Here is a 27,823-nt window from a genome sequence, read left to right as displayed (position 1 = left end):
CCCCTCCCACCTTGTGATCTGTTCAAGACCCATTGGAGACCTCAATTTTTCCCTCACTATTTACATTGGCCCTGAAATACTCACTCTTCCACCTCCATGCTCCATATCCCCAATGTAAAGCATGTGATCCTGACATAAAACATTAAACAGTATAGCAGAGGAACAGACCCTTTGGCCTACAATGTCTCGGCAAACCATAATGTTAATTCAAGCAGCACGTCTGCCTGTACATGGTCTGGAATCCATCATTCGCTGTTTACATTTGCTTGCCTAATGGCTCTTAAGCATTGCTATTGTTTCAACTTCCTCCACCTTCCTAGGCCCAATGTTCCAGTCACCAGCACACTACTTTCCCCCCTCATCTTAGCATTTCTACTCTGGGAACAGAACTCTCATAATTTTGTACACTTCCATCAGGTCACACCTCAGTGTCTGAGGCTCCAGGGAAAACAATCCACATTTGTCCATCATTGGGGTATGAGTTATATCATCCACTGCTACCATAGTGGGAATGCACCCACTTTTCCCCATCACACAATGTACAATGTACTGTGCCTTCACCCGCATCTATGCCCTAACTAACCCCTTCCAGCCACAGTTTAGGCTGACTGGGCCTAAACTCCTTGAGTTCAATCTCAGATCCATAATCAGATAGCAGTTAACTTATTAGATAACATGTTAGGCAAATAACCATTCCTGGTTGTGATAAGACTGTGCCCTTTAGTCTCAAACACAATTTAAGTTTGCGGCATGGGTTCTTTGACTGGAATAATAATGCTTTGCAGCAAGACAGCCATTTAGCAGACCTTTTGAAATAACCTAGATATTCTCTTTAAATTTCAAATTTATATATCAGCTATCTCATTTGTTGGAGAGTATGCTGTTTTAATTTTGTCTGATATTTTGATGTCAAGAGATTATTTGTTAAACTCATCATATTTGACCTTTTTTACACGCAGTCTTCTCAAGGAGGAGGGCACAGAACCCTTTTGTATGGTCATGCTATTCTACTCAGGCATTCTCATAGTGGCATGGTAAGTAAACCATAATAGACACATTTTTTGAAAGTTTTTTTTGTCATTATCCTTGAAAGGGTTTTCCTTCCCCTAAATGGTTTGCTTTGAGCAAGATTCAGTCAAGTGCATAGCTGTTTAGTAGTGGAGAAAAAAAATAATTTGCATAGCTCCTCCAACATTATTTCTTCATAAACTTAAAGATTTGTCTTCTCAAAATTCACTACAAAGCGATTGTTATTTGTTTGCTATGCACTACTATTGCACCTATCATATGAAGTTAATCTTTAAGCCTGACCTGAGAGCGTAGTAATTCATTAAAATCTGATCTATCTGTTGTGGATGATATTGTGTGTAGCTTGAAATATATTTGAATTAATGAACCAGCCAATATAATTATTTCAAAATTGTTGTTAAAATTTAACATTTAAAAAAAATAGAAATGACATTTTGAGAAGTGTGTATTTTTACTGAGATGGATGTGACGGAACTATTCCTGTCAGGAAAAGGACAATGGTACATGCTCCGTGACCCTCTTCCCCATTGAATATAATCACAACTGCTCTGATTGTAACTTCAACTCTGCATTCCTGTTTGCTTCTGGTAATGTTTATATTGATAATTTTATGTCTTCAAATTTTAGGCTGTCTTCAGCTGAAAATATTCAATGATTCTTCTCAATTGGTCTTTGAGAAAACGAGTTTCCAAGACTAATTAACTTCTGAGAAAAGCAATTTCATCTCCTCTCTCTCAATTCCATTTTGAACTGTAAACTCATGTTCTCGATTCTTCCAAAGAAACCTCTCAGCATCTAATGAGGGTGTTCATTAGCAATGAAGCTTGGTAATTTGTTCAAACATCGAAAAAAAATAGTCCTGCCCACATTTAAATGGGAATTGTCCATTTAATTGCTGTGCTGTAACATGGTCCCTAGAGTGTTTGTTATGCCAAACTTGTGTTTTGTTGTTTAGTTTAAGCAAAATACTACTTCCTCAGTCTTTTAAATTTCACGTACATTTCTTTATTATTATTTAAGTTTAATTCAAAATGAATATGTTTGATCTGGTCTAACTAAATATTTTAATGGAACCCTACTTAATCTGAAACTGCCTTCTAGATTGGGTTTTTATTGTAATATCTTACTTTATATAATGTTAGCATTTTAGCCATTAATTTTGTAATGCTTATCTGTGGCTTTGATTCTATTTATACAATTTTATTTAGGTGATATGGCAAATAATGTGAAGGAATATAATCTATAGACTTGAATTGTTGCTATTTCCATATTTGCAGGCATAACTCTTACCATCATTTTATTTCCAGTATTTATGTTGTTTGACAACCTCAAGGTCTCTAACAGATAAATTATCCTTTGATGTTGGACTGCAGGAAGATGCTTCAGGTATATTTGAAAATATATTATGTTTTAATTGATTGGCTATTTCTGTTTTATAAGGTCAGGGACAGATGTGGTTAAAACCTTCCATGGTTCAAAAGAGAAATGGCATTAATAGCAATTTATATTCTGTTCTCAGAGCTTTTTGTTGAAGTTTGAGTTGGAATTTTACAGACGTTTAGTGAAAATTACTGGCTGCGATAATTATTTACAGAAAAAGGAAAACACGTAAATTCTGAATCTGATAATGCTTGGTCATCAATATAAGTTTCATATAAGGAAAAATATTGATCAAATTGTACTTTGCATTTTCTCATATATAATGTATATTTGTTTTAATTTTTAAACGCGATAAAGAAGATGTTAATGGGGAGATTAACTGTAATCTTAAATGAATGCAGGTGGGGTGGAGACGTATCATGATTTCTGTCCAAAAGATGTGCTTTGAGTTTAAGTACATATTTTAGAACAGTTTTTTAATAGGTAATAAAGTGCAAGGGAATTTGTAACATGAAACTCACTGATATGATATGTGCAGGGGAAGCTTGCTGGTGGACTATTCATCCAGCCTCCAAACAGAGGTCGGAAGGTGAGAAAGTACGTGTAGGTGATGACCTCATCCTTGTCAGTGTTTCTTCTGAGAGATATCTGGTGAGTATATTTTTTAAGTTTAGAGAATTGCAAATAGTCTTTAGAGCTATCATGACTATGTCTTATTTGTTCTGAATGTAAAATAGAAATAACTGAATATGGTGGTGGAAATTTAAGATATAAATATATTTTATAAAAATAGTTTGAGGAAATGGAAAAATCCGGTTGAATATTTGGGCAATGGATTTAAGTGAATTTTAAGTAAAATGACCTGGTGGCAATTGGGCATAAAGAAAATGATAAAAATGCATGCAATATGTTAACCATGATTACTAGAGGGTGAGGGGCGAGAATATAATGCAACATTTAGCCAAGACGGTTGTTTGCTGCTAGGATATGTATCAGCGTGATCTCTTTGAAAGGCAGAATTATGAGTTAATGGCCTACTCCTAACCTGTTTCTCAATTAACCTACCTCTAAAGGGGTTGAATTGGTACCTATAATCTCAGGCCTTTGTATGAAGCGTTTAACACTGCAACAGGTATTAAATGTTTTCCAATTTCTTGGTAGGAAAAATAATGGAATCCCAAACAAAAAGTAAAAGAACACTTAGAATTGGTCATTGTAATAGAAAATGATGTTCACAAATCTGGCTTGACCAAACATTTTGATTTTAATTGGAGAGGCAGCAGAGATGGTGGACAGTAAAGCACTAAATGTAATACTAAAGGCTCTCAATGAGGTACCCCATAGTACTGTTATGGTAGGATATGTAGCAGAGTGGAATGCTAACTAGTTTCAAGGTAAAGTCAGGGAGAAAGATATTCACAGATGGTTCATGATATTCCACAAGAACGAGTGCTACGACAATATCCTTGGATGATTTAGGCTTTGTAATGATACCAAATCAGGGACTATCAAAAAAAAAACTGGAGATACTGGAAATGTAAAATAAAGGTAGTATTCAATAGATCAGGCAACACCTGTGAGAATGAAAGCAGAGTTACCATTTCAGGTCAAAGACCCTTCATCCGATTCTGACTCGGGTTTGACGAAGGGCCTTTGACCTGAAATGTAAACTATCTGTCTTCCCAGAGGTGCAGCCTGTCTTGCTTAGTATTTCAATGGTACTTTATTTGTCACATGCACGGAGGTACAGTGAAATTCATCTTTGTATTGTAGAGGTATCAGTATACATAAGGTCATAGATACATCTTAGATAAGCATCTCAATTACGGTACAATTGTATAGTAGCAGTATATTGAGACAGTTTACAGAGTCCCAGTTACAGAGTCCAGTTTACAGAATCCCATGTTCAAGTCCCAGTTGTTATAGGTGTAGAGTTCTTAACCTGAGCATGAAGGCATGTTGGCCAGGCCAAGCGTGGTTGTTGGAGTCCTTCACTGCTCTGTGCCGCTGCAGACTGCGTCCAGTCCACATGCTAGGCCTCTTGGAGCGCCCTCCAGTCCAGCCAAGCCCCAGGCTGCAGTAGGGCCTCCAGTGGCCCACTCCACCGATAAGGCATTGCACTGCCTCCTGCAGCTGGTCTGCTTATTGGTCCACAGTTCGACTCCGATTCCCTCCTCCCCGTCCATGGGACGAGCAAGTTCTGGGCTTGGTGGTTCCCTCTCCAGATGGGTTCCCGGTTCAGCAGCGGGCAAACCAGGCCTGATGTCGGATATGGCTGCGGCACACCTGGGCGACCTTTAGGCATTTTCCGTTTTTGTACCAAATTATGGATGCAGTTCAGCAATAAGGAGGATGTTAATAAACCCGCTGAATCATTAGCAAATATAGTTCAATGTATATGGTGAGGCACATATTGCCGGGAGAGTAAGGAGGCCACATTTCCTGAAAGATTAAGTTCAGCTGGAGTGAAAGAATTATTCTCAAGGTACAAATGCACCAATCACAAAAAACGGTGGGACCGCCACACAATAGGTTAGTGACAGACTTGGTTTATTTCCAAAAAAATACAATTTTTAAAAATGGGGCATTGAACTTCGGTTAGACACACTTGGAGTATTGTGACAGATCTTGGCATATTATTAGAGAGGATACAGCAGCACTATGGAGCTGCAGATAATCTTTATAAGGACATGCTTATCAAGGACATACTTATCAAAGAAAATAAAGAGCTTGAGTCTTTTTTCTCTCGTGAAGGGTTAATAGAGATCTTTAAATTTATGTCAAACTTATAAAGCATGGAAACTGGCTCTTTGGCACAATTCATCCATGCCAACCAAGTTGTCTACCTCAGCTAGTCCCAGTTACCTGTATTTAACACATATCGTTTTAAAATGTTCTTATCCATGTGCCTGTCTAACAGCCTTTTAAATGTTCTAATCGTAATCACCTCTCCAGCTTCTTTCACAGCTCACTCCAGATACCGACCACCGTCTGTGGAAAAAGTTGTCCCTCGGGTCCCATTTAAATCATCTTTTCTTAGCTTACACCTTTGCCCTCTTGTTTTAGCATCCTCTCCCCTGGTAAAAAAACGTGACCATCCATCTTATCTATGACTCATGATTATATTCCTCAAAGAGTGCTTTTAATGTCACATGTGCGAAGTGCGAACGTTCAGTGAAACTCTTTTCTTGCAAACAGTCCAGTAGAGTATTGCCATACCTAAGCACATCCCCGATTAGCAAAGTATACAGAAATAGTCAACTGATCCCGCATGCAATCGGCACCATATTTGAAGCCAATTCCAAAGTCCAGTCCGCATTGTAGTTGTTACGAGTGGTGCCTGTCCTGGCAAGCCCCTGGCTGCTGTGGCCTGTAGCCGTCGGCTTCCTTGGACGTGTGGATCGGCCAGAGATCCAACTCACTTCACCCGTCCATCTTTGTGTCCGGGGAGGGCCTCCTAGTGCCAGCCTTAAAGGCCAGGCCCTGGTTCTCTCTCCTACCGGCTTTGCTCCTCGCTGGTTATGTCCATTGTCATTGATGGCTCCATCCTCAGGGGCCGAGCAGTGGCCGGCTTGGCAGGGTCCCCCGGCAGTCTGGTCCGTCAGGTCTTGTATTTGGCCATGGGGTACTGGCTCGACGGCTCCTCCTTGCAGTTTGTGGTCCGCTGGTTCTTGCATTCGGCCATGGGGAACTGGCTCAGCTGCTTCTCCCTATAGGCCGCGGCCCTCTCCCTTCCAGTTTCCTGTGCTCCAGGGAAAAATGTCACAGCCTAACCAGCCTTTCCTTGTAGCTCAAGCCCTCCATTTGCAGCAACATCCTTTTCAATCTTTTCTGCGTCCCAATGGCATCCTTCCTAGACCTTGGCGACCAAAACTGTACACAATGCTCCAAGTGTAGCCTCACTGAAATCTTGTACAACTGCCACATGATTAAGGACAACATGAAAAATGCCTTCACCACCCTGACTACCTGTGATGCCATTTCAAGGAACTTATGTACTTATATTCTTAGGTTCCTCTTTTCTATAATACTCCCCAGGGTCCTACCATTCACTGAAAATTGTACCCTTGTTTAACTTCCCAAAATACAACACGTGACACTTATCATTCTTGGCTCACTTTCCCAGATGATCAAGACCCCATTGTAATTTTTGATAACTTTGTTCACTGTAAACTTAATAACTATGCTTTGTCCATTCTCAACCATTTAAAAAAAAAATGACATATCACAATGATCCCTGTGACACATCATGAGCCTCCAGTCTGAAAACTCTTCCTTCACCATCTTCTGCTTCCTACCATCAAGCCAATTATGTATCCAATTAGCTAGCTCTCCCTGGACCCTTCCAAACTAGCCTAATATTCGTGTGTTATCAAAAGCTTTGCTAAAGTCCATATAGATGCATTGAGTCATGAGCTGTGAACAGTGTTCATGTCCTGGCCTCATCAATCCTTTGGGTAACGTCTTCAAAAAAAGATTTGTGAGACTTGATTTCCCACACAAATGCCCTGCTATTTCTAATTAGTCTGTGGTAATCCAACTGCTCGTAAATCCTTTTTCATATCATCCCACCCCAGTCACTACCCACCACTGATGTCTGGCTCGCTGGCCTGCAGTTCCTTGGCTTCTGCTTGGTGCTCATTTTAAATAATGGCATAACATTAGTCTTCCCCCTGTGGCTAATGTTGATGCAAATATTTCTACAAGGCCCTGTGCAATTTCTGCCTTCGCTTCCCATGAGGTCTCAGAATGTACTCTGTCACAATCCATGTACAGTGAAGGTACAGTGAAATTTGAGTTACCATACAGCCATACTAAGTGAAAAGCAACAAGACACACAACTCATGAGGTCTGAGAATGTACTCTCACAATCTGGGGATTTATCCACCTTAATGTGCATTAAGTTTGCCAATACCTCCTCTTTGATAATTTGTATATCAGCCATCATCCACATGGCCAGAGACCCATTTGTAGCAGCCATCATCCATCTGCTCCATTGTTCCTATGCTCATCTGGATAAACCGGCAAGCACTGTAAGAGTCATGTTTTTGTACCTTTCCAGTGCTTTTAACACCATCCGGCTTGCACTGTTAGGGAGCAAACTGACAAAGATGCGGGTGGATCCTCCATTGGTGTCATGGATCACCGACTATCTGACTGGACGACCACAGTATGCCAGGCTACAGAACTGTATCTCAGACATGGTAGTGAGCAACAAAGTGGATGGTCCTCTCCCCCTTCCTGTTCACCATCTACACCTCGGACTTAAAAAAAGTATAAAGCGGACTCCTGCCACCTGCAGAAGTTTTCGGATGACTGCAATTGTGGGCTGCATCAGTGAAAAGTGGGAAGCTGAATACAGAGGTGTAGTCAACGACTTTGTTGGGAGGTGTGGGCTGAATTACCTGCAGCTCAACACCGATAAGACTCAGGAGTTAGTGGTGGGCATTAGAAGGAGACAAACACCCCTGTCTCCATATATGGTGTGGATGTGCAGTTTACCAAGGAGTACAAATACCTTCGATGTTTATGTTAACTTTTATGTGGTTGTGTGTCTTGCTTTTCACTTAGTATGGCAACTCAAATTTCAATGTACCTTGCAATGTACAATGTACATGTGACAATAAACTGACCTTGAAACCTTGACAGTAAACTGAACTGGTCTAGGAACGCTGAGGCCCTGTATAAGAAGGACAGAGCCGGCTGTAGTTTTTGAGAAGGCTCCGCTCCATCAACATCTGCAGTAAGATGTTGCAGATGTTCTACCAATCGGTGGTGGCTAGTCCCATCTTCTTTGCTGTCATATGCTGGGGCAGCAGGGCGAAGCCTACGGACGCCAACTGGATTAATAAGCTCATCAGGAAAGGCTGGCTCTGTCCTGAGGGCAGAGTTGGATTCATGGGAGGTGGTCTTGGAAGGGAAGATGCTTCTCAAACTGCAGAGCATCTTGGACAATACAACACACCATGACACACTGGTCAACCTGAGGAGTAGCTTCAGCAACAGACTGGTTCCACCAAGATGCAGTAAATTGTTTAAGGAAACTTCCTCAGATGCTTATACCAAGTTCCACCCGTTCCAATTATGCTATACTATGGGAGATCAGTCAATATTGGAGAAGTTAAAATCTCCCCCGAATACTACCCTACTATTCTTAGTTATCTTTTATCTCCCTGTACTTGTAGACAACGTCTGCAACCTTATCTCATCAATCCTCTTGGTCACCCTCTTCACCTCATTGGAGCAGATGTACAAAAGCTTGTTCAAATAAGTAGATTTGGAAAATCCTTTCTGAGGAAGAAAGAGAAATGCAGCAGGTCGAGAAGAAAAGTTCAGATAGTAGGCCCAATGCAACTGAAGGCAGGTTTCTCCTCTCCATCAGCCTACAGTGATCCGATCAAAGATGTCATCTGTCCATTTGCCTCCACAGATTCTGTCTGCCCCGTTGAGTTCCTGCAGCATTTTGTTTTTGTTTGCAAAAGATTTCAGTCATCCCAATAGATAAAACATCCACAAAATCTTGACAACATTTGATTATTCCTTAATGAGGCCTGTTATCATCAGTTAATTGGAAGACCATCGTCATGACCTAGCCAAGGGAATTGGGATGTGTTGTTGGAATTACAGGTTAAGGTAAAATAATTAAGTTAAGGCGCAAAAAAGGGGCTAGAAAAAAGAAGGGTCAAGACTTGTGTTCCAAAATAAAGATAAGAATTTTAATATAGGAGTGTTGCGTAAACTGGTGCCAATTTAAAACAGTAGGCCTAGGATTGACGTGAATTGAAGAGAATGTGGAAAGATCTTGTGTTTGAGGGTAAAATGAAAAGGAGATTGCGTGCATCGGATTTGTCACGTCTACAGGCAAGAAACGCATGGACGAACATTTGATTGGTTGTGGTCGGGTAAAAGTCAGATAATATTGTGGAATAAAATAGATGGTCATAGTGATGATGTAGAAACAAAGAATTGTAGATGCTGGTTTATAAAAAAGATAGACATAAAGTGCTGGAGTAACATTGGGTCAGGCAGCATCTCTGGAGATAAAGGATAAACTGACGTTTCAGGTCGCGACCCTTCTTCAGATTCCGAAGAAGGGTCCCGATCTGAAACATCACCTATCCTTTTCTCCAGGGATGCTACCTGACCTGTTGAGTTACTCCAGTATGTTGTGTTTATCTTTGATCTTAGTGATGATGTGGATACCTAGTCTGATGCTTTTCTCTGGGTCAACGCTGATACTAAGGTGGTGAATGATCTGGTCCAGTTCCTTTTGATATTTAGGAGAGCAATGGAATTAGTGATTATGATATAGATTAACAAGCTAAGTATTTTTGCTGCTTTCAATAGATTGCGTAGCATATATCTTATGAGCAATAGCAATAAAATATATAATTGGTCAATGTGAAATTTTGTGTAGGTTATGGAAGATATGGTACTGACAATTTTTTCTGTATATCTTTTCCAAAGCATTTATCTTGTGCCAGCGGAGATTTGCAAGTGGATGCCTCTTTTATGCAGACTCTTTGGAATATGAACCCTACCTGCTCAGGCTGTGAGCTTGCTGAAGGTTAGTAATGAATTGTAACATGGGGGGGGGGGTGGGGAGGAAGGAAAGAGAATCCGTTCATTGAAAATTATACTAATTCACAATAGAACAACAAAAAGACCAAGCACATCTAGATGTCTGTTCGACGAACACATGCGCTCTGTCCACCAAGGCTTGCTGGAACTCCAGGTTGCTAACCATTTTAACTTCTTACCATTCCCATATCGCCTTTTCGTTTTCACTTCCTTCATTGCCAGAGTTTGGCCACTCGCAAACTGGAAGAACAGCTTCCCGTATCTGCTTAGGTAACTTACAACCTAATATGAGCGTTGAACTCTCCAATTTCAAGTAAGAGCTCCCCCACCTCTCCTCTTTCCCCCGCCCTCTCTCTCCCCCTCCCCTTCCATAAGTCATCTCCCATCCCTGATCCTCATATTTCAATTTTATCCCACCCTTTCCCCTTCTCCATCCCCTTCCAACCATATCTTTTTCCTCTGGCTTTCACTTAATATTTTCTTATGAGGTTCCATTTTGTCTGCTTTTCACCTTTAGTCTTTGTCACTCCAACCTCAACTGAATCCACTTGCCACTTGCTTGGCTTTGCTCTACTCCCTCCTTGCCCAGCTGTCTTCCCCGTTACAACATTCAGACTGAAGAAGGGGCTCAATACGAAACGCCATCTGTCCATAGATGTTTCCTGACCCACTGAGTTTTCCAGCACTTTCATTTTTTGCTGAAGATTCCAGCATTTGTAGTTTCTGGTATCTAAAATATTTTCATGAGCAACACAATTAAAGGCTGTGCAAAATGTAATATTGTTCAGTCAAAAATAGAGGAAATATCGAATACATGTTAAAATGTTCTTGTAATTATTTTCTATAAACATGAGCTAAAGTTGTAACTACTTTTATGTGCTTTCAAACAAAATTAAATCTCGGCATATGTAATGCTTTGGAAGTAGATGTTGGTGTATTGTGGTACATTTTGAACATGGGATTGGAAGCAGGGATGCTGTTGCTTGAGAAAAATGATAACCAGAACATGCTAATCAAAAATAAGAACAGCCACTGCTTATCAAAAATGTTAGCTTGGGGACAGAGCAGATGTTGAGTTAATGAACAGTGCTTACGTTGTATGGTGTAAATCCACCCACATTGAGTGTATAATGGGAATCACAACTGTGTTAGGATCATTATTTCATATGGCGGTTTTGTTTAATTGTATTTCAAAATACCTGTTCACACTATTCATAGAAGTACTTCTCATAACATTATGATGGCTGATGATTCCATGCAGTTGAAAATATCTGAACAATTTCACTAATGATAAACATATTGAAAAGAGTAAATGTAAGTTAAGCTAAAATGCGCATCTCTTAAAGGACTATCTATAGAGCTGTGAAAAGGAATGTTAAGTGGATTATTGAATTATCAGGGGAGCACAGTGAAGATTTACCATGTTGAATCTTGGGATATTGTGTTTGTTGTATGAGGAGAGGATAATCAGACCAGGATTGTTCTGTGGGGACACAAGGGGCTGCAGATTCTGGAATATTGAGCAAAACACAGTTGGAGGATTTCAGCGGATCAGGCAGCATCTGTGGAGGGAAATGGAAAGGAGTTTAGAAAAATGGTGATATCATCAAAATATACAAAATTCTTCAAGAACTTGACACTGTATATACAAAGTTAATTCTTCCCATGACTGCGCTGTCCAGAACCAGGGGTCATGGTATTGAAATAAGTGGCCAGTCTTTATGAACACAGCTGAGAAAAATATTCTTTGCCTAGGACAATGTTTCTTTTAGAATTTCCAACCCGAGAGGGCTGCAAAGAATCAACTATTTAAAATGAGTAGTCGAAAGAGTAACAGGCAATTGAATTTTACATTATAAGGTATTATAAGGATTCAAACAACTGAATTTGTTGTGAGAAAAGGGTACGAATCGGGTCATCACCACACTGACCAGGTAATTCAATTGTTCAGAGAATGTGACGCATATACGATGACTGTGAAGATTAGAACATTTTAATAATGATCACTCTTCAAAATACCTCCAGTAAATGTAACCAGCAGAGCAAACATATGTAAGAAAAATCAAGTTCAAGTTCAAGTGAGTTTATTGTCATGTGTCCCTGATAGGACAATGCAATTCTTGCTTTGCTTCAGCACAACAGAACATAGTAGGCATTTACTACAAAACAGACCAATGTGTCCATATACTATAATATAAATATATACACACATGAATAAATAAAATGATAAAGTGCAAATAACAGATAATTGGTTATTAATAATCAGAGTTTTGTCCAAGCCAGGTTTAATAGCCTGATGGCTAAAAATCATTAAAATATTACAATAACGTTGCATCAAGAGAGAAGGTAGACATAAAATACTGGAGCAACTCAGCGGGTGAGGCAGCATCTCTGGAGAGAAGGAATGGGTGAAGTTTTGGGTCGAGACCCTTCTTCAGACTGATGTCAGGGGAGGGGGCTGGACAAAGATACAATATAGTCGTAGACAGTAAGACTGGTGGGAGAACTGGGAAGGGGGTGAAGAGAGAAAGCAAGGGCTATCTGAAGTTAGAGAAGTCAAAGTTCATACCTCTGGGGTGTAAACTACCCAAGAGAAATATGAGATGCTGTTCCCTCAATTTGCGCAGGGCCTCATTCTGACAAAGGAGGAGGCCCAGGTCAGATTGGGAATGGGAGGGGGAGTTGAAGTGCTGAGCCACAGGGAGATCAGGCAGGTTAAGATGGACTGAGCGAAGGTGTTCAGTGAAACGATCGCTGAGCCTGCGCTTGGTCTCGCCGATGTAGGGAAGTTGACACCTAGATCTACTGTATCCGCTGTTCCAGGTGTCAACTTCTCTACATCGGTGAGACCAAGCGCCCAGCGCAAATTGGAGGAACAGCACCTCATATTTTGTTCATATTGCGCCTCATAAAGATGGTATAAATGATCAGAATGGTATATGAAATGTGAAGGAATCAAAATGTCTTTGTGTGGAAGTGTGCAGGACTATTGAGGACTGCCATGTGGTTAGTTGGGCCAGGGGTCAGAATTTTCAATGATGTGCATTTAAACAAAATAATTTACCTATAGGCATTACAGTAAATCCTTGTTTTAACGGACCCCTTTATAACGGAATTTGGTTATAACGGACGGAACTGCCAACCCAACCCCAGCTCGCAGCATATACACAACCACATAAAGCCAGGGCTTCCGACGCCACTCCCGACTCGCAGGGTGCAGTATCGAGCCCTTCTTCACCCACTGCACGTCTGTTGTTGCAGCTCATGTTGTAACCCCCGAGGACAGTGCTTTTTTCAGGCCACTGAGAACAACAGGAGGACACCGTGGTGTCCCCCCCCCCCCCCCCCAACACCTCTCACTAGTTGCTGCTGCTGCTTCAGCTTTCTGCTCAACTGTCGATCAGTCCACTTGGCTCCTTCCCCTTCCCCTCCCCCCTCCTCTCCCCCCCACCTCCTCCTCCTCCCCTGCAGTCACCACCATCTCCCTGGAAGCTGCAGCTGGTGAGAGGGAAGAGAGCCCCACAGTGACCAAACGCATCCTGTCGTTGGCAGTGGCTCGAAGAAATCACTGCCCACAGGGGTTACAAAGTAAGCCACAACCAGTGGCGGACTGGGTCTAAAAATATTGGTTGCCAGGAGACAAAGGGGGCCCACTTCATCAGGGGCCCACTTGATATAGGGGGCCCACTTCATCAGGGGCCCACTTGCCATCGGGCAAGCTGACACCTTGGCCAGTCCGCCACTGGCCACAACAACAGCTGTGTGAAGTGGTGAAGAAGGGCTCACTGGTGCAGACCAGCGGGATCGACGCCTAGTTTTAAGATAAAATAACTCAAACTGCTGAAGTAAGTCAAAAGGCTGAATCAGTCGAGAAAAGGGTCCAGACATCACCTTTCCATGTTCTTCAGAGATGCTGCCTGTACCATCATCTGTACTTCTTTGTTTCAATAACATACAATGATAATACCCACTCAGTTATAACGGACAATGGGTAATAACGAACACCATTCCCCCCCACCATGGTCCATTATAATGAGGGTTTACTGTGCAGTTTTGCATTGTGTTACTAAGACCTACATATCTCCAAAGTACCGATGACAGTTGCCCCTGGGATAATGTGATCAGGAATGACATTATCCGATGCACCCGTTAGAAATTATATCAGTGGTGCAAGCAGGTTGTGCCAGGAAATTATATCAGTGGTGCAAGCAGGTTGAGCCAGGAAATATTCTGTTGAATTTCCAGATTAATGTGTCCTCAAACTGAGATGACATTTTTCATTTTTTGAAAAAATACTGTTGAGACAAGAGACATCAGATGCTGGGATCTTGAGCAAAAAACAAAATAGTGGATGTAATGGTACAGGCTGGGGTGGGGGCGGGGGGGTTGGTGGGACTAGAGAGGAGAGGGAAATGATTGGAAGGATGAGGGGAAAGGAACTGGGTGACAGGGCAGTGGAATTAAAATGGTTTGCAACCAGGAGCTCCAGCAGGCCTTGGTGGTTAGACCACATATTCAGCAAAACAGTCAACTCCTCTACGCTTAGTCTTGCTGATTTAGAGGAGGCGACATCAGTAGCACCAAATGCAATGGACTAGATTGGAGGATGTGCAAGTAACCACTGTCTCACCTGAAAGCACTGTTGGAGAGCCTGAATGGAAGTGAGAGAGGAGGTGTAGAGATAGGTGTTACATCTCCTGTGGTTGCAGGGGAATGTGCCTGGGGAAGGGTAGCGTTGGGTGTAGAGGGGTGAGTGAACAAAGGAGTCATGGTGCGAGAGGTCTCCATGGGAATTGGTAGAAATGGGAAGACAACTTCTTGTTGCATTTGCTGTATAGAACAACAGTATTATCCTTATTAATTTCTAAGCGTCTGTGTTTTATTCATTATTTTATGAAAATGGCAGTTGTCGCCTTTAGTTTAGAGATACAGCGTAGAAACAGGCCCTTCGGCCCACCGGGTCCGAGCCGACCAGCAATACCCGCACCCTAACACCATCGTACACCCACTAGGGACAGATTTTACATTTACCAAGCCAATTAACCTACAAACCTGTACATCTTTGGAAATGTACTTGGAATACATTTCCAAACACACCTGTGCTTGGAATACATTTCTGTAATATGTGGCGATTGCACTTGAACTTTAAAGAAGTAGGTCTCATGTCTTTGCAATGGAAGCTTTTGAATTCTGAAATATTTAGATTTACAAAGCTACCCTATTTTGTCAAGAAAGCATTAAAGCTCATAAGCTTGTATCCAAAAGCATGAAATTCGGTCAGTGTCAATGACATGAACATAGATTGAAATATGAGATTCAAAGTTTGAAGCGTATCAAAACAATAATGGTTTTACCAATTTTTTCCAATTTAATCAGCAATCTATACAAATTTGAGAAGTTAAAAAAGGCGATATGTTGAAATTGTAACTTTTTGATTATTTACAAAATGTATATATATTTCTTCACACTGTATTCTTTTGTTGAATTGCTCAGGATTTTTAACTGGAGGGCATGTTCTTCGCCTGTTCCATGGTCATATGGATGAATGTCTGACCGTAGCATCATTTGATCAGGGTGAAGATCAACGCAGGTCAGTTTATCAGTTGGCATTGATTGAATCTTTTGGAAAGATTCTGTTTTCAGTTGTAAAGTTTTTGTTTTTTAAGAGTGAAGAAATATCTTTCAAAATAACACCTTCTGATGGATGCCTGGTACATGATCCAGATCCCTCTATTCCATGGACTTCCATATGCCTATCTCAAAGCCTCTTAAATGCTACTATTGTATCTGCCTCCTCCATCACCCCTGGTAATGCGTTCCAGGCCCATACTGCCTTCTGTAAAAAATAACTTGCCCTGCACATCTCCATTAAAATTTCCCTCTCTCACCTGATAACTATGCCCTCTAATGTTGGACATTTCCACCCTGGGGAAAAAGCTTTTTACTGTCTACCCTGTCCAGGCCTCTCATAATTTTATATCCTTCTACAAAGTCTCCTCTCAACCTCTGATTTTCCAGAGAAATCAACCCATATAACCATTACAGCACAGAATCAGGCCATCTTGGCCCTTCTAGTCCGTGCCGAACACTTATTCTCCCCTAGTCCCATCTACCTGCACTCAGACCATAACCCTCCATTCCTTTCCCGTCCATATAACTATCCAATTTATTTTTAAATTATAAAATCGAACCCATGTCTATCCAACCGCTCCCAGGAGCAGAAACCCTCCAATCCAGGCAGCATTCTGGTAAACATGAACCCTCTCCCAAGCCTTCGCATCTTTCCTGTAATGAGGCAACCAGAACTGCATGCAATACTCCAAGTACAGCCTAACCAAAGTCTTATAGATCTGCAACATGACTCCATGACTTTTATACTCCTTGCAATGAGGGCAAGCATACGGTATGCCTTTCTTTACCTTATCTCTTGTTCTGTCACCTTCAGTGAGCTATGAATTTGCACTCCAACATCCCTCTACACATCCATACTGTTACAGATCTTACAATAATTGTATACTTTCACCTTACATTCTGTCTCCCAAGTGCACTACCTCACACTTGCTTGAATTAAAATCTGCCCTTACTCCACCCTTTTCTGCAGCTGATCTACATCCCGTTGTATCTTCTGACACCATTCCTCCCTATCCACAAACTTATTCACCGATCCATCTACATTTAAGTCATTTATTTAGGTCATTTATATTTATATATATATATAGCAGAGGTCCCTGCACAGATCTCTGCAGAACTTCACTAGTCACAGACCTCTGGCTAGAATATCTACCTTTCACCACACCCTCTCATCTATGAATAAGCCTGTTATGTTGGTGGTTGAGGGATGTTTTTTTTCTGATTGGATGTCTGTTGCCAGTGGTCTACCAGAAGCTTCCATGTTGGGGACCTCTGATATTTGATATAAACATTCTCATCTGACTTGAATGTGAACATAGGAGTTCTGCGAGTTATGTTTGCAGAGCACATAAAAAATGTACTGTGGCAAGACTAGGAAAGGTTGTCTGAGGCCACCATTAGATCAACCAGAATGTGGGCAATGGAATGGCTGATGTAATTAAACTTGAGCAAGTGTGAATTAATCCATTTTGGGAAAGTAAACAAAACCAAGACACACTTAGTGAATGTCAAGGCCCGAGAGAATGTTATTGAACAGCAACTCCCTGGGGTTCGAGTATATAGTTCCCAGAAAGTATTAATTATTGTAGACAGATACATAAGGAAACGTCTGGTATGTTTGCCTTCATTGGGTGAGGCACTGAGTCTAGTAGGTGGGGCACCATGTTTATAAATCATTGGTGAGGCTGCACTTGGAGTATTGTGTGCAGTCTAGTCGCCACACAATAGGAAGGATGTGTGCGCGAGGGAGGGCGCAGCAAATATTCACAGGAATGTTGCTGAAAGCTGGAGGGTTTGAGTTGTAAAGAGATACTGACTAGGATGGGACTCTTTTTCCTGGAGCGCTTGTGGCTCTGACGAGGTTTATAGAATTACTAGATCAAGTGGGACCCGTTGGGTCCCGTCCACCAATGCGGAGGGGGGGAGAGGGGGACGCGGCGTCACACGGGAGGGCTGGTCCCCGAACGCGGCATCGGCGCTCACCCCGGAGATAGGCGCCCCCGAAGCCAATCACCCCATTCGCCCATTTCCCCAACGTAACCTGTTCCCCCCAACACAACCCAGGCCGAGAGGGAGGGGGGGCAGAGAGCGAGGGGGGGCAGAGAGGGAAGGGGGGCAGAGAGGGAAGGGGGGGCAGAGAGGGAGGAGGGGAAGAGAGGGAGAGGGGGCAGAGAGGAGGGTGGCAGAGAGGGAAGGGGGCAGAGAGGGAAGGGGGGCAGAGAGGGAGAGAGGGGAACGAGAGGGAGAGGGGGCAGAGAGGGAAGGGGGGCAAGAGAGGGAAGGGGGGGCAGAAAGGGAGGGGGCAGAGAGGGAGGGGGGCAGAGATGGAGGAGGGGTTGAGAAGGAGGGATAGAGAGGGAGGGCGTAGAGGGAGGCGTAGAGGAGAAGGTAGAGGGAGTGGGAGGGGATAGTGAGGGATGGGGAGACGGTAGAAAGGCAGGGGGAGGGGGTAGAGAGGAAGTGCGAGGGGGTAGAGAAGGAGGGGGTAGATAGGGAGGGTGTAGAGAGGGTGGGGGAGGGTGTCGAGGAGGGGAGGGGGAGGGCATAGAGAGGGAGGGGGAGCGGTTTGAGGCAGCACCTATCCAGGTCGTAGAGCAGCAGCCTCCCCACCATGCGCCGGGCCCGAGCGAGGCTGCGGGCAGGCCTGGTCCCGAGCAAGGCCGCGGGCGGGCGTCGAGCTGAAGACCCCGAGCGAGGTGGCAGGCGATCGTCGATCCGAAAGAGGCTACGGGTAGTCGTGGACTTGAGGGAGGCTGCGGGCGGGCGTCGAGCTGGGCTTGGCTAACGCCAGCAGCCTCCCTACCAGGCGTGCGGACACTGAGCGGGCGGGCCCAGTCTCCATGAAGTGGAGGGCCGGTCGATCGTGGCTTCCACGAGGGGAGGCCCACCCACTCGCGTGACAGACGATTGGACGGGAGAAACGTAGAGGAGGTCATCCCCCATGAAGTCCAGAGATCGGCAGGTGGGATTGAGATCACCAGTGAGGAAAAGGCTTCACGATTCCCCGGGTCCCTACGATCGACGAAGGAATCACAGGTCTCCTGAGACGACCTCTCCCAGAGGGAGTAATGGCCGTCCGGGCCACCTTCCCATCGTGCTGCCCTGCGCCCGCGCGGCGATAACGACCGCAGCAGCCATTTTTCAAGATCTTCAAGGAGCCCAGCGGAGCCTGCAGCATGACCTGAGCAGGTTTAAAAAAGTGACAAAGTTAATGAAGTAAAAGTTAAGAAGCCAAGAAGTACAGAAGACAGAACAGGGGTGACATCACTCGCAGCGCGAGCAGAGGCAGGCAGTCAGATCCATAGCGACATCATCAGCGAGACAATCTCGTTTATTTTCTGTTATTTGAGATTTGAGAACATTTTCATAAATAACTCGAGAAATAACGCATGAAATTTTCAGATAAGGCGATTTTTGATGTCATGACTTAAATCTCTATCGGAATATGTAAAAATGTCACCGTTAGCGCGTCCTGTTTTTGAGGAGATGTGAAACGCACACGAACATCACACAAATAAATACACATCCAAGTTCAGAGGTATAGAGATATAGATAGATGACGGGCACAGTGAAGGTAAATAATCTGTAAGAAGGAACTGAAGATGCTGGTTTAAACTGAAGATGGACACAAAAAGCTGGAGTAAATCAGCGGGACAGGCAGCATCTCTGGAGAGAAGGAATGGGTGACGTTTTGGGTCAAGACCCTTCAAATAATCTGTCTATTCTCAGGATAGGGGAATCTAAATCTGGAGAGCGTGCATTTCATTTGTAAAGAGAAATATTTCGGGTTAAACTAACGGGCATGTTTTACGACATAGAGGGTTCCGCAGGGGACAGTACTGAGGCGGCTACTCTTCATGGTGTATATCAATGATTTGGATGGGGGAATTGAAGGCTTTGCAGCCAATTTTGCAGATGATACAAAGATAGGTGGAGGGGCAGGTAGTGTAGAGAAAGCAGGGACACTGCAGAAGGCCTTGGACAGATTAGGAGAGTGGGCTGAGAAGTGGCAGATAAAATAGCAAAATGTGGAGTCATGTATTTTGGTAATAATAAAAACTTAGACTATTTTCTAAATGGGGAGAGAAATCTGAAATCAGGGATGCAAAGGGACTTGGTGCAGGATTCCCAAAAATTTAATTTGCAAGTCGAATCAGTAGTAAGGAAGGCAAATGCAATGCAAGCATTTATTTGGAGAGGGCTAGAATACAAAAACAGTGATGTAATGCTGAGGCTTTATAAGGCACTGGTCAGACTGCATTTGGGCCCCATATCTGAGAAAGGAGGTGTTGGCGTTGGAGATGGTCCAGAGGAAGTTTACGAGAATGTTCCCAGGAATGATTGCGTTAACATGTGATGAGCGTGTGAAGGCACTGTGCCTGTACTCGCTGGAGTTTTGAAGGATGAGGGGAGAACCTCATTGAATCTTACCGCATAGTGAAAGGCCTGGATAGAGTGAATGTGGAAAGGATGTTTTTGTCCTGTTGTTATCCTCAGAATAAAAGGACATACCTTTAGAAAGGAGAAGAGGATGAATTTCTTTAGTCAGAGGCTGGTGAATCGGTGGAATTCATTGACACAGATGGGTGTGGAGGCCGAGAATGGATATTTTTAAGGTAGCAATTTACAGATTCTTGCTTAGTAAGTGTGTCATAGATTATGGGGTTGAGAGGGAAAGATAGATCAGCCAAGATTGAATGATGAAGTGGACTTGATGGGGCGAATGGCTTAAATCTGCTCCTTGAACTTATGAACATATGATGAACTTATGGTGGAATGAGCTGGCAGAAGTGTGGAGGTGGGTACAATTGTAACAATCCAAAGATATTTGGACAAGTTCATGGAAACAAGATGTTTAGATGCAAATGGGTTTAGCATAAATTGACATCTTGGTAGTTTTAAATGAGTTGCATGAAAGGCCTGTTACCATATTGTATAACTATCTGTATAGTCAGACTTAAAAATCTGGCATCTATTTAATCCTTTTTCCATCAATCATTCACATGATATAATTTTATTATGTCTACTGCTACATATGGCCCATGGAGACTGCTGAATCCAGGACCTTCTGTTGCATCGTGGTGCTTCTAGTGGGGTCCATCAACCCCATCCTTGAATCCTGCTTGCAATATGTCCACCCAAATTAAGTTGTTCTTAGAGTGTGTTCTTCATTGCTCTTTTCAGGATTCCCAGAATGTTAAGTGTTTTGTCAGCACTTTCACCTCACCCCACCAACTGTTACAAAGTATTCTTAAGAGAAATTACCTCTTTGTTATGAAGTGTATGCCATTCTATCTCTTTCCCCCATCCCCCATTCCCTCTTCCACATGGCTACTATGAAGAGAGGTCACACACTTTCATGAGCCTGCATAGAAAGACTTGACTGTTGCTCGCTTAATCATGGAAGTTAATGAGTCACTGATTGCCTCGGTGGTCTTTTTGAGATACACAAAATAAAAATTACACAGTAAAACGAACAATTTTAAATAGCCATCTTGTCCTGAGAAATAAAACTAAATATTGAGGACTAGATGTGGGTTAATTTTCTTTCTGTTATTTATCCTTGAACTAGTAAATTCATGCTGAGAATTCCTCTGCATTTAGTTCCATTTGAAATAAAAGTTGCCTGTTTAGTTTAGTATCTAGGTGCACATGACAATAAAAAATAAACTAGAAATTTAGGTTGGAATTTAAAGTTTCTGTTGGTATTAAAACCACATACATTCATTTAAAAAAAAAAAAATCCTAATCTTGCTATACCAAGTTGGGTGACAGAGTCACAGTCATACTTCACGGAAACACCCTTGCTGAACAGGGTGGCCAAATCTGAATTCATATAACAGGGTGGCCAAATCTGAACACAATACTTAAAGCATAGCCTTGCCCATGTTTTGTACTACTGTAACATAACGTCCCAACTTCAGGACTCAATTCTCTGAATGCCCATCTATCTGTGACAGGGAACTTGTACGTACTCTTGATCCCTTTGCTCTATCACACTCCCCAGGGCCCCACCGTTCACTGTGAACATCTTGGCTCTGGTTTCACGTCCCAAAATGCAATACCCCAAACTTATCTGAATTAAACTCCAATTGCAATTTCATGGTCCAGCTAATCAAGATATTGTTGTGATTCTTGAAAATCATCTTTAGTGTTTGGGATACCACCTTCATTAGTGTAACCTGCAAGCTTACTAATCATGCCTTGTACATTGTAATCCATCAATGTGCCCATCACCGACATGTGATTTGATGTTTAGACAATAGACAATAGGTGCAGGATTAGGCCATTCAGGCCTTCGAGCCAGCACCGCTATTCAATGTGATCATGGCTGATCATCCCCAATCAGTACCCCGTTCCTGCCTTCTCCCCATATCCTCTGACTGCTATCTTTAAGAGCCCTATCCAGCTCTCTCTTGAAAGTATCCAGAGAACCGGCCTCCACCTGAGGTAGAGAATTCTGGCAAAGCACTGCATTGATATAGGAATGAATGAAAACTAAGTTCCAGGCTAAGTTCTCCACAGATGCTGAAGAGGCAAATGCTCTCTATTTGCCATTGTGAGTGCTGTTTAAATTATCCACAAGACCAGTTCCAAAAACATCATTTAGCACGATGCAATCTATTACACTGACATTCTGATGAAACACTGATTTTGCACTGTAGTCTAGCATGGAAGTAATGCCTGCAGTGTGTGTCATATGCTAACTCGTCAAACCTAGCTCCCTAATGTGAGGGTATCCCTCAACATTGTTCTGTTACTTGTGTTCTCTAATGCCCACATTTGGAAAACAGCAATGTGAATAAGAAATATATTTTCTTTATGTGTGTTGCTTGATCAGTTTTCTGGAATTGGTTGCAGTTAGGTAGAAATATTTCATCACAAATATGTCTAGAATGTGGCTCCCTGCTATACGAAGTCGCAGAACTGCACCCATCTGCGGGTGAGAGCAATTCAAGGGAAACCTGAATCCTCTTATTGAAAGATTTCTCTAGTCTGTTTCCTGCTGTTACTGATCTTTCTCACGAATCATAAGCTTAAACCAAGCAAACCTAATGCCAAATATGTTTATGTATCCAGCCAAGACCTAACCATGACCTTTTTCATTGCATTCCCTAAGCATCTATCTTCCACGGATCTTTACCTGCTACTTTCTTAATATGCTGTTCTCCCGTTGGGACTGCAGCCTACCATGTGAATGATATTCCTTTTTAACAGTGTACATTGTAGATGGACATGAAGAATAGCTATGTGCAACTCTAAGCCTTGATTGTCCAGCTTCAGAATGTCCATTGCACCAGGAGCGGCTGCATTGACAGGCAACAATGGGGAATCTGTCATAATGTTGGTGATGGGACCTTGCCTGCTGCCTCCAGAGAGAGGACAACAGACTTGCTCTTCTTAATCACTGACAGTTACTGGGGATGCGTATCAACATTCCCAATAAATCATTGCAGTAGCAGATCACTAGTGTCCATTGATCAGCACCCTCCATTATCCCGTACATCCTACATTGGTATCCAAACCCACAATGACAACCGTTGTTAAGTTTACATGATAAAAATCATATCTATTACTTTAGGTGACATTTTCCAGTTATGGGATGGTAATTAAAATGTGGAAAAGTGCCCATGCAACACTATACTACTGCACCACCTCGCCCTACCCTCGAAGAACTGTGAAATCATATAGCATAGGAATGGGCCTTTTGATGCACCTTGGTAACCATAAAGTAATCATATTTATTAATCTCATTTACCATCACTTGGTCCATAGCCTTTTGTTTCAATGCAATGTCAATTTTGTAAGATTACCTGCCTTCACCACCACCTCAGGTTGTGTGTTTCAGACTAACTGCTCTGAGTGAAAAATTCCTCCTCGGAATCCCACTAAGTATTGTTTCTTACTTTAAAGCTCTGTCTTCTGATTTTTGGTGTCTCTGTTATGAGGGAAATAATTCTCGCTATGTATGGCCCTCAGTTTATGGGATATATCTATTCAGTACCCTTACAGCCATCTCCATTCCAAGGAAAACAAATCTAGCTATCCAGTCTCTCCTCACAACTGAAAATAGTTTCGATTTTGAAAGTTTATCAGTAATTGCGAGCGCATGGAAAAAGCCAATGCTTTCTCAAAACTCACCTTTAAGTAAGGTCAAATGTTGTTACCCATCAACCACCTCTTTTTAACACCCAATTACTTTTATTAAATAGCCATATAATACAATCAAATAGCATTACAATCATTGCCGGTAGACACAAAATGCTGGAGTAACTCTGCTGGACAGGCAGCATCTCTGGAGAGAAGGAAAGAACCCATTCCTCCTCCTCCTCTCAGAGATGCCGCCTGTCCCACTTTGTCACTCCAACATTTTGTGTCTAGCTTCGATTTAAACCAGCATCTGCATTTCTTTCCAACACATACAATGAATATTATCAAGCCATACACAAGCACAACAGATAGTGCAAAGTGAAAAATAACCATAACCAAGTGCATACTTTAATGTTACAGCTCTACAGTGTTAGTTACAGAGCAGATAATCTCTCCCTATAGCTCAGGTCCTCACCAATGTCTTGTACAACGGTAACGTAATATCATGACCTCTATGCAATACCCTGACTGATAAAGGCCAATGTAACAAAAGCATTCTTTACTACCCTATCTATGTTTTACACCACTTCCAAAGAAATGTGTACCTGTACTCCTAGATCTCTCTGCCTACAACACTGCCCAGGGATCAACTATTCACTGTGAAGATCAAATCCTGATTTGTTTCCTAAAATGCAACACTGTACACTTATCTGCATTAAACTCTATTAGCCATTATTCAGTCCACTTGCCCAGCTGATCAAGATCCTGCTGTTAGTTTTGATGACCCTTCACGATCGCACCGACTTTAGTGTGATCTGCAAACTTACTAATCATGCCTTGCAGATTCTCAACCAAATTGTTGATACAAACCACAAACAGCAATGATTCCAACACCGATCCTCGAGACAGATTAGTAGTCATAGGCTTCCAGTCCGAAAAATAACCTTCCAGCACCATCCTCTGCTTCCTTCCATGCCGCTACAATCTGGAAACGGACCAATACATCTTTAAATAAACTGTACGACTCAGACATCTTTTCATTTGCACAATTGATTTTATTGTATTACTTTTAATATATTAATGTTTAAAATCCATGCATCGAAGGAAGATTTTTCAAAATAAAAATAATAAGACAGAACAAATGTTGTTAGAACAAGAAATCAGACAGAGAGTTAGATAATGCTAAAGATTCCACTACAGATAAACATAATAAGATAATATTACTGACATTTAAACTTAATCGAATTTTATCGGCAAGAGTAATAAGATTATTGCAAATTACAAAACAGGAACATTTTGAGTTTGGTGACAAACCACATAAGCTTTTAGCTCGCCAATTGAAAAAACAAGAAAAGGAAAATACTATAACTAAAATTAAATCAGAGAAAGGTGCATTACTAATACTACCTAAAGATATTAATAACAGATTTGCTCGATTCTATCAAAATTTATATACATCTAAAACTAAAATAGAAGATAGTAAAATTAAAATTTTTTTAGATAATTGTAATCTTCCAAAACTTAACCTTTTGGAACAAGAGGAACTTGGAGCTCAAATTACAATCGAAGAAATAGGTGAAACAATAAAATCGTTGAAAAATGGTAAGACACCGGGACCAGATGGTTTTAGTAATGAATTTTATAAAAAAATTCATGAGATAACGACGACTCATTTATTTAATTTACTGAACTTTTAAAGAAAATAAACTACCTGAAACATTAGCAGAATCAACTATTACGCTTATTCCAAAAAAAGATAAAGATTTAGATGATCCGGGCTCATATAGAGCTATATCACTTTTAAATACAGACCAGAAAATTTTAACAAAGACTTTAGCAAGAAGATTAAGCAAATATATTAGTAAATTGATAAACCCTGATCAAACGGGGTTTATACCCAAAAGATACTCATTTAATCATTTGAGATGCCTGTTTAATATAATGTACTCACATAAAGTAGAGGAAGAAGATATATCAATTATTTCTTTGGACACAGAGAAAGCATTTAATCAGGTAGAGTGGCAGTACTTATATAAAGTACTGCAAAAATTTAATATGGGAGCAAATTTTATTACATGGGTAAAATTATTGTATGATAAACCGATGGCAAGAATATTAACTAACAATATGTTATCTCAAAAATTTCAATTATCAAGGGGTAATAGGCAGGTATGTGCGTTATCACCCCTGCTATTTGCCCTTATGATAGAACCTTTGGCTGAAAGTTTAAGAATTCATCCGAATATTCAGGGCTATAATACTAGGGACTAAAATAATAAAATGTCATTATATGCAGACGATATACTTTTATATATTACAAAGTCACAAACGAGCATACCAAATTTATTAAATTTAATAGAGGAATTCGGGTCCTTTTCTGGATATAGAATAAATTGGAATAAAAGTGAAATCATGACGTTAAAACCTCAAGAATCTACACACTTACTGAAGTTCCCCTTTAAAATTGCAACAGAAAATTTTAAATACTTGGGTATTCAGATTACTAGAAAATAATTCAATGCTAATTTTACACCTTTATTAAATAAACTTAATATGCTGATTACATTTTGGAAAACCCTTTATCATTATTAGGTAGAATAAATGCTATAAAAATGATCTTTCTACCACAATTATTATACCTATTTCAGTCTATACCAGTATATATACCAAAATACTTTTTTAAAAATTAGACTCTAATATTACTAATTTTATTTGGGATTATAGATCACATAGAATTAAAAAAAAACGCTTATGTAAACCAAAAGATGTCGGGGGACTATTATTATTGGGCAGTGCATATTAAGAATATAACTTATTGGTTGGACAGTTCTACCCAACAGACAGAATGGATAAAAATGGAGAAAGAGGATTGTTTTCCTTGTAATATAGGAAAGATCCTCTTCTCCCCGAAAAACTGAACAACACAATATATAAGAAGAACCCAATTATACATGATACAATAAGAATTTGGAAACAAATAAAATTATCCTTAAAATTAAGAAATTTATCATTGTTAATGTCAATAGCGAATAACCCTTTATTTAAACCATCTCTTATTGATAAAACATATAACCAATGGGAAAGTTTTGGAATTAAAAGGATCGGGGATATGTATGAAATGGGAAATCTATTATCATTCCAACAATTACAATTTAAATTTAAATTGAAAAACAACCAATATTTTAAATATCTTCAGATTTGCGATTTCATGAAGAAATACATACAAGGATATCAAAAAAAAACTCCTGACATTGGAAGAAGCAATGAATATTAAAGCTGACTCACAAAAATTAATATCATATATATAATGGTATTTTAAATATAGACCTACCATCGACAGAGGTACTTAGAGAAGAGTGGGAAGGGGAATTAATGATAAAAATTACGAAGGTTAAATGGTAAAAGTACTTGATATATATTCACAAAAGTTCGATTAATGCAAGCCATAATCTAATTAAATTAAAAATGTTATATAGATAATATTATTCAAAAACAAGATTGAATAAATTCTATCCAAATATATCCCCCATTTGTGATAAATGTTTATCCCAAAACGCAACTATAACACACTCTTTTGTTTCTTGCATAAAACTTTATAGATTTTGGAGTGATATTTTTGAAATATTTACAAAATTATTCAAGATAAGAATGGAACCTAATACTGAAATGATTATATTTGGAATTATATTTGTAATGGAAGATGGGAATTGAACTCATCTCAAAATTTATTTTTTAATTATGGTTTAATAATAGCAAAAAAATTAATACTTACATTTTGGAAAAATACATCAATACCAACGCTTAAAATGTGGATCGCAAGCATGTTGGACACGGCACATCTTGAAGAAATGCGATTCCTCCTAATAGATAAATCAGACCAATTCATAACGAGTTGGTCTCCATTTGTCGTCTTTTTGGAATCATATGGTGCAACACAATTGTAAAAGCTAACTGTTTCAGGACTGGACGAGGGATGGTCAAGATTATAAACAATGATCTCCTTACTTCTTTTTTTATTTCTTACTCTCTTTTTCCTATTTTCTTTTCTTCAACTTTCTTCATTCATTCTTCTTTTTTCTTCTTTTTCACACACTATATATCTCACGTTTTT

At 40.8% G+C, this 27,823-nt stretch overlaps 1 protein-coding gene across 7 annotated transcripts in view; it reads left to right on the top strand.

Annotated features, from left to right (window-relative positions):
• The window catches only part of ryr1 (ryanodine receptor 1), a 604,017-nt gene that overhangs the window by 86,275 nt on the left and 489,919 nt on the right, over nucleotides 1–27,823 (top strand). For all 7 annotated transcript variants that reach the window (XM_033014584.1, XM_033014582.1, XM_033014581.1 and 4 more), the window contains 5 exons: nucleotides 960–1,034; nucleotides 2,337–2,415; nucleotides 2,948–3,060; nucleotides 9,877–9,976; nucleotides 15,484–15,580. In XM_033014584.1, coding sequence (XP_032870475.1) covers nucleotides 960–1,034; nucleotides 2,337–2,415; nucleotides 2,948–3,060; nucleotides 9,877–9,976; nucleotides 15,484–15,580 — 464 coding nt within the window. The remainder of the gene's footprint in view (nucleotides 1–959; nucleotides 1,035–2,336; nucleotides 2,416–2,947; nucleotides 3,061–9,876; nucleotides 9,977–15,483; nucleotides 15,581–27,823) is intronic.

This window comes from Amblyraja radiata, chromosome 41 (genome assembly GCF_010909765.2).
Source record: "Amblyraja radiata isolate CabotCenter1 chromosome 41, sAmbRad1.1.pri, whole genome shotgun sequence".
Taxonomy (NCBI): Eukaryota; Metazoa; Chordata; class Chondrichthyes; order Rajiformes; family Rajidae; genus Amblyraja; species Amblyraja radiata.
Note: the sequence above shows the minus strand (reverse complement) of the source record. Positions and strands in the feature narration are given on the sequence as shown.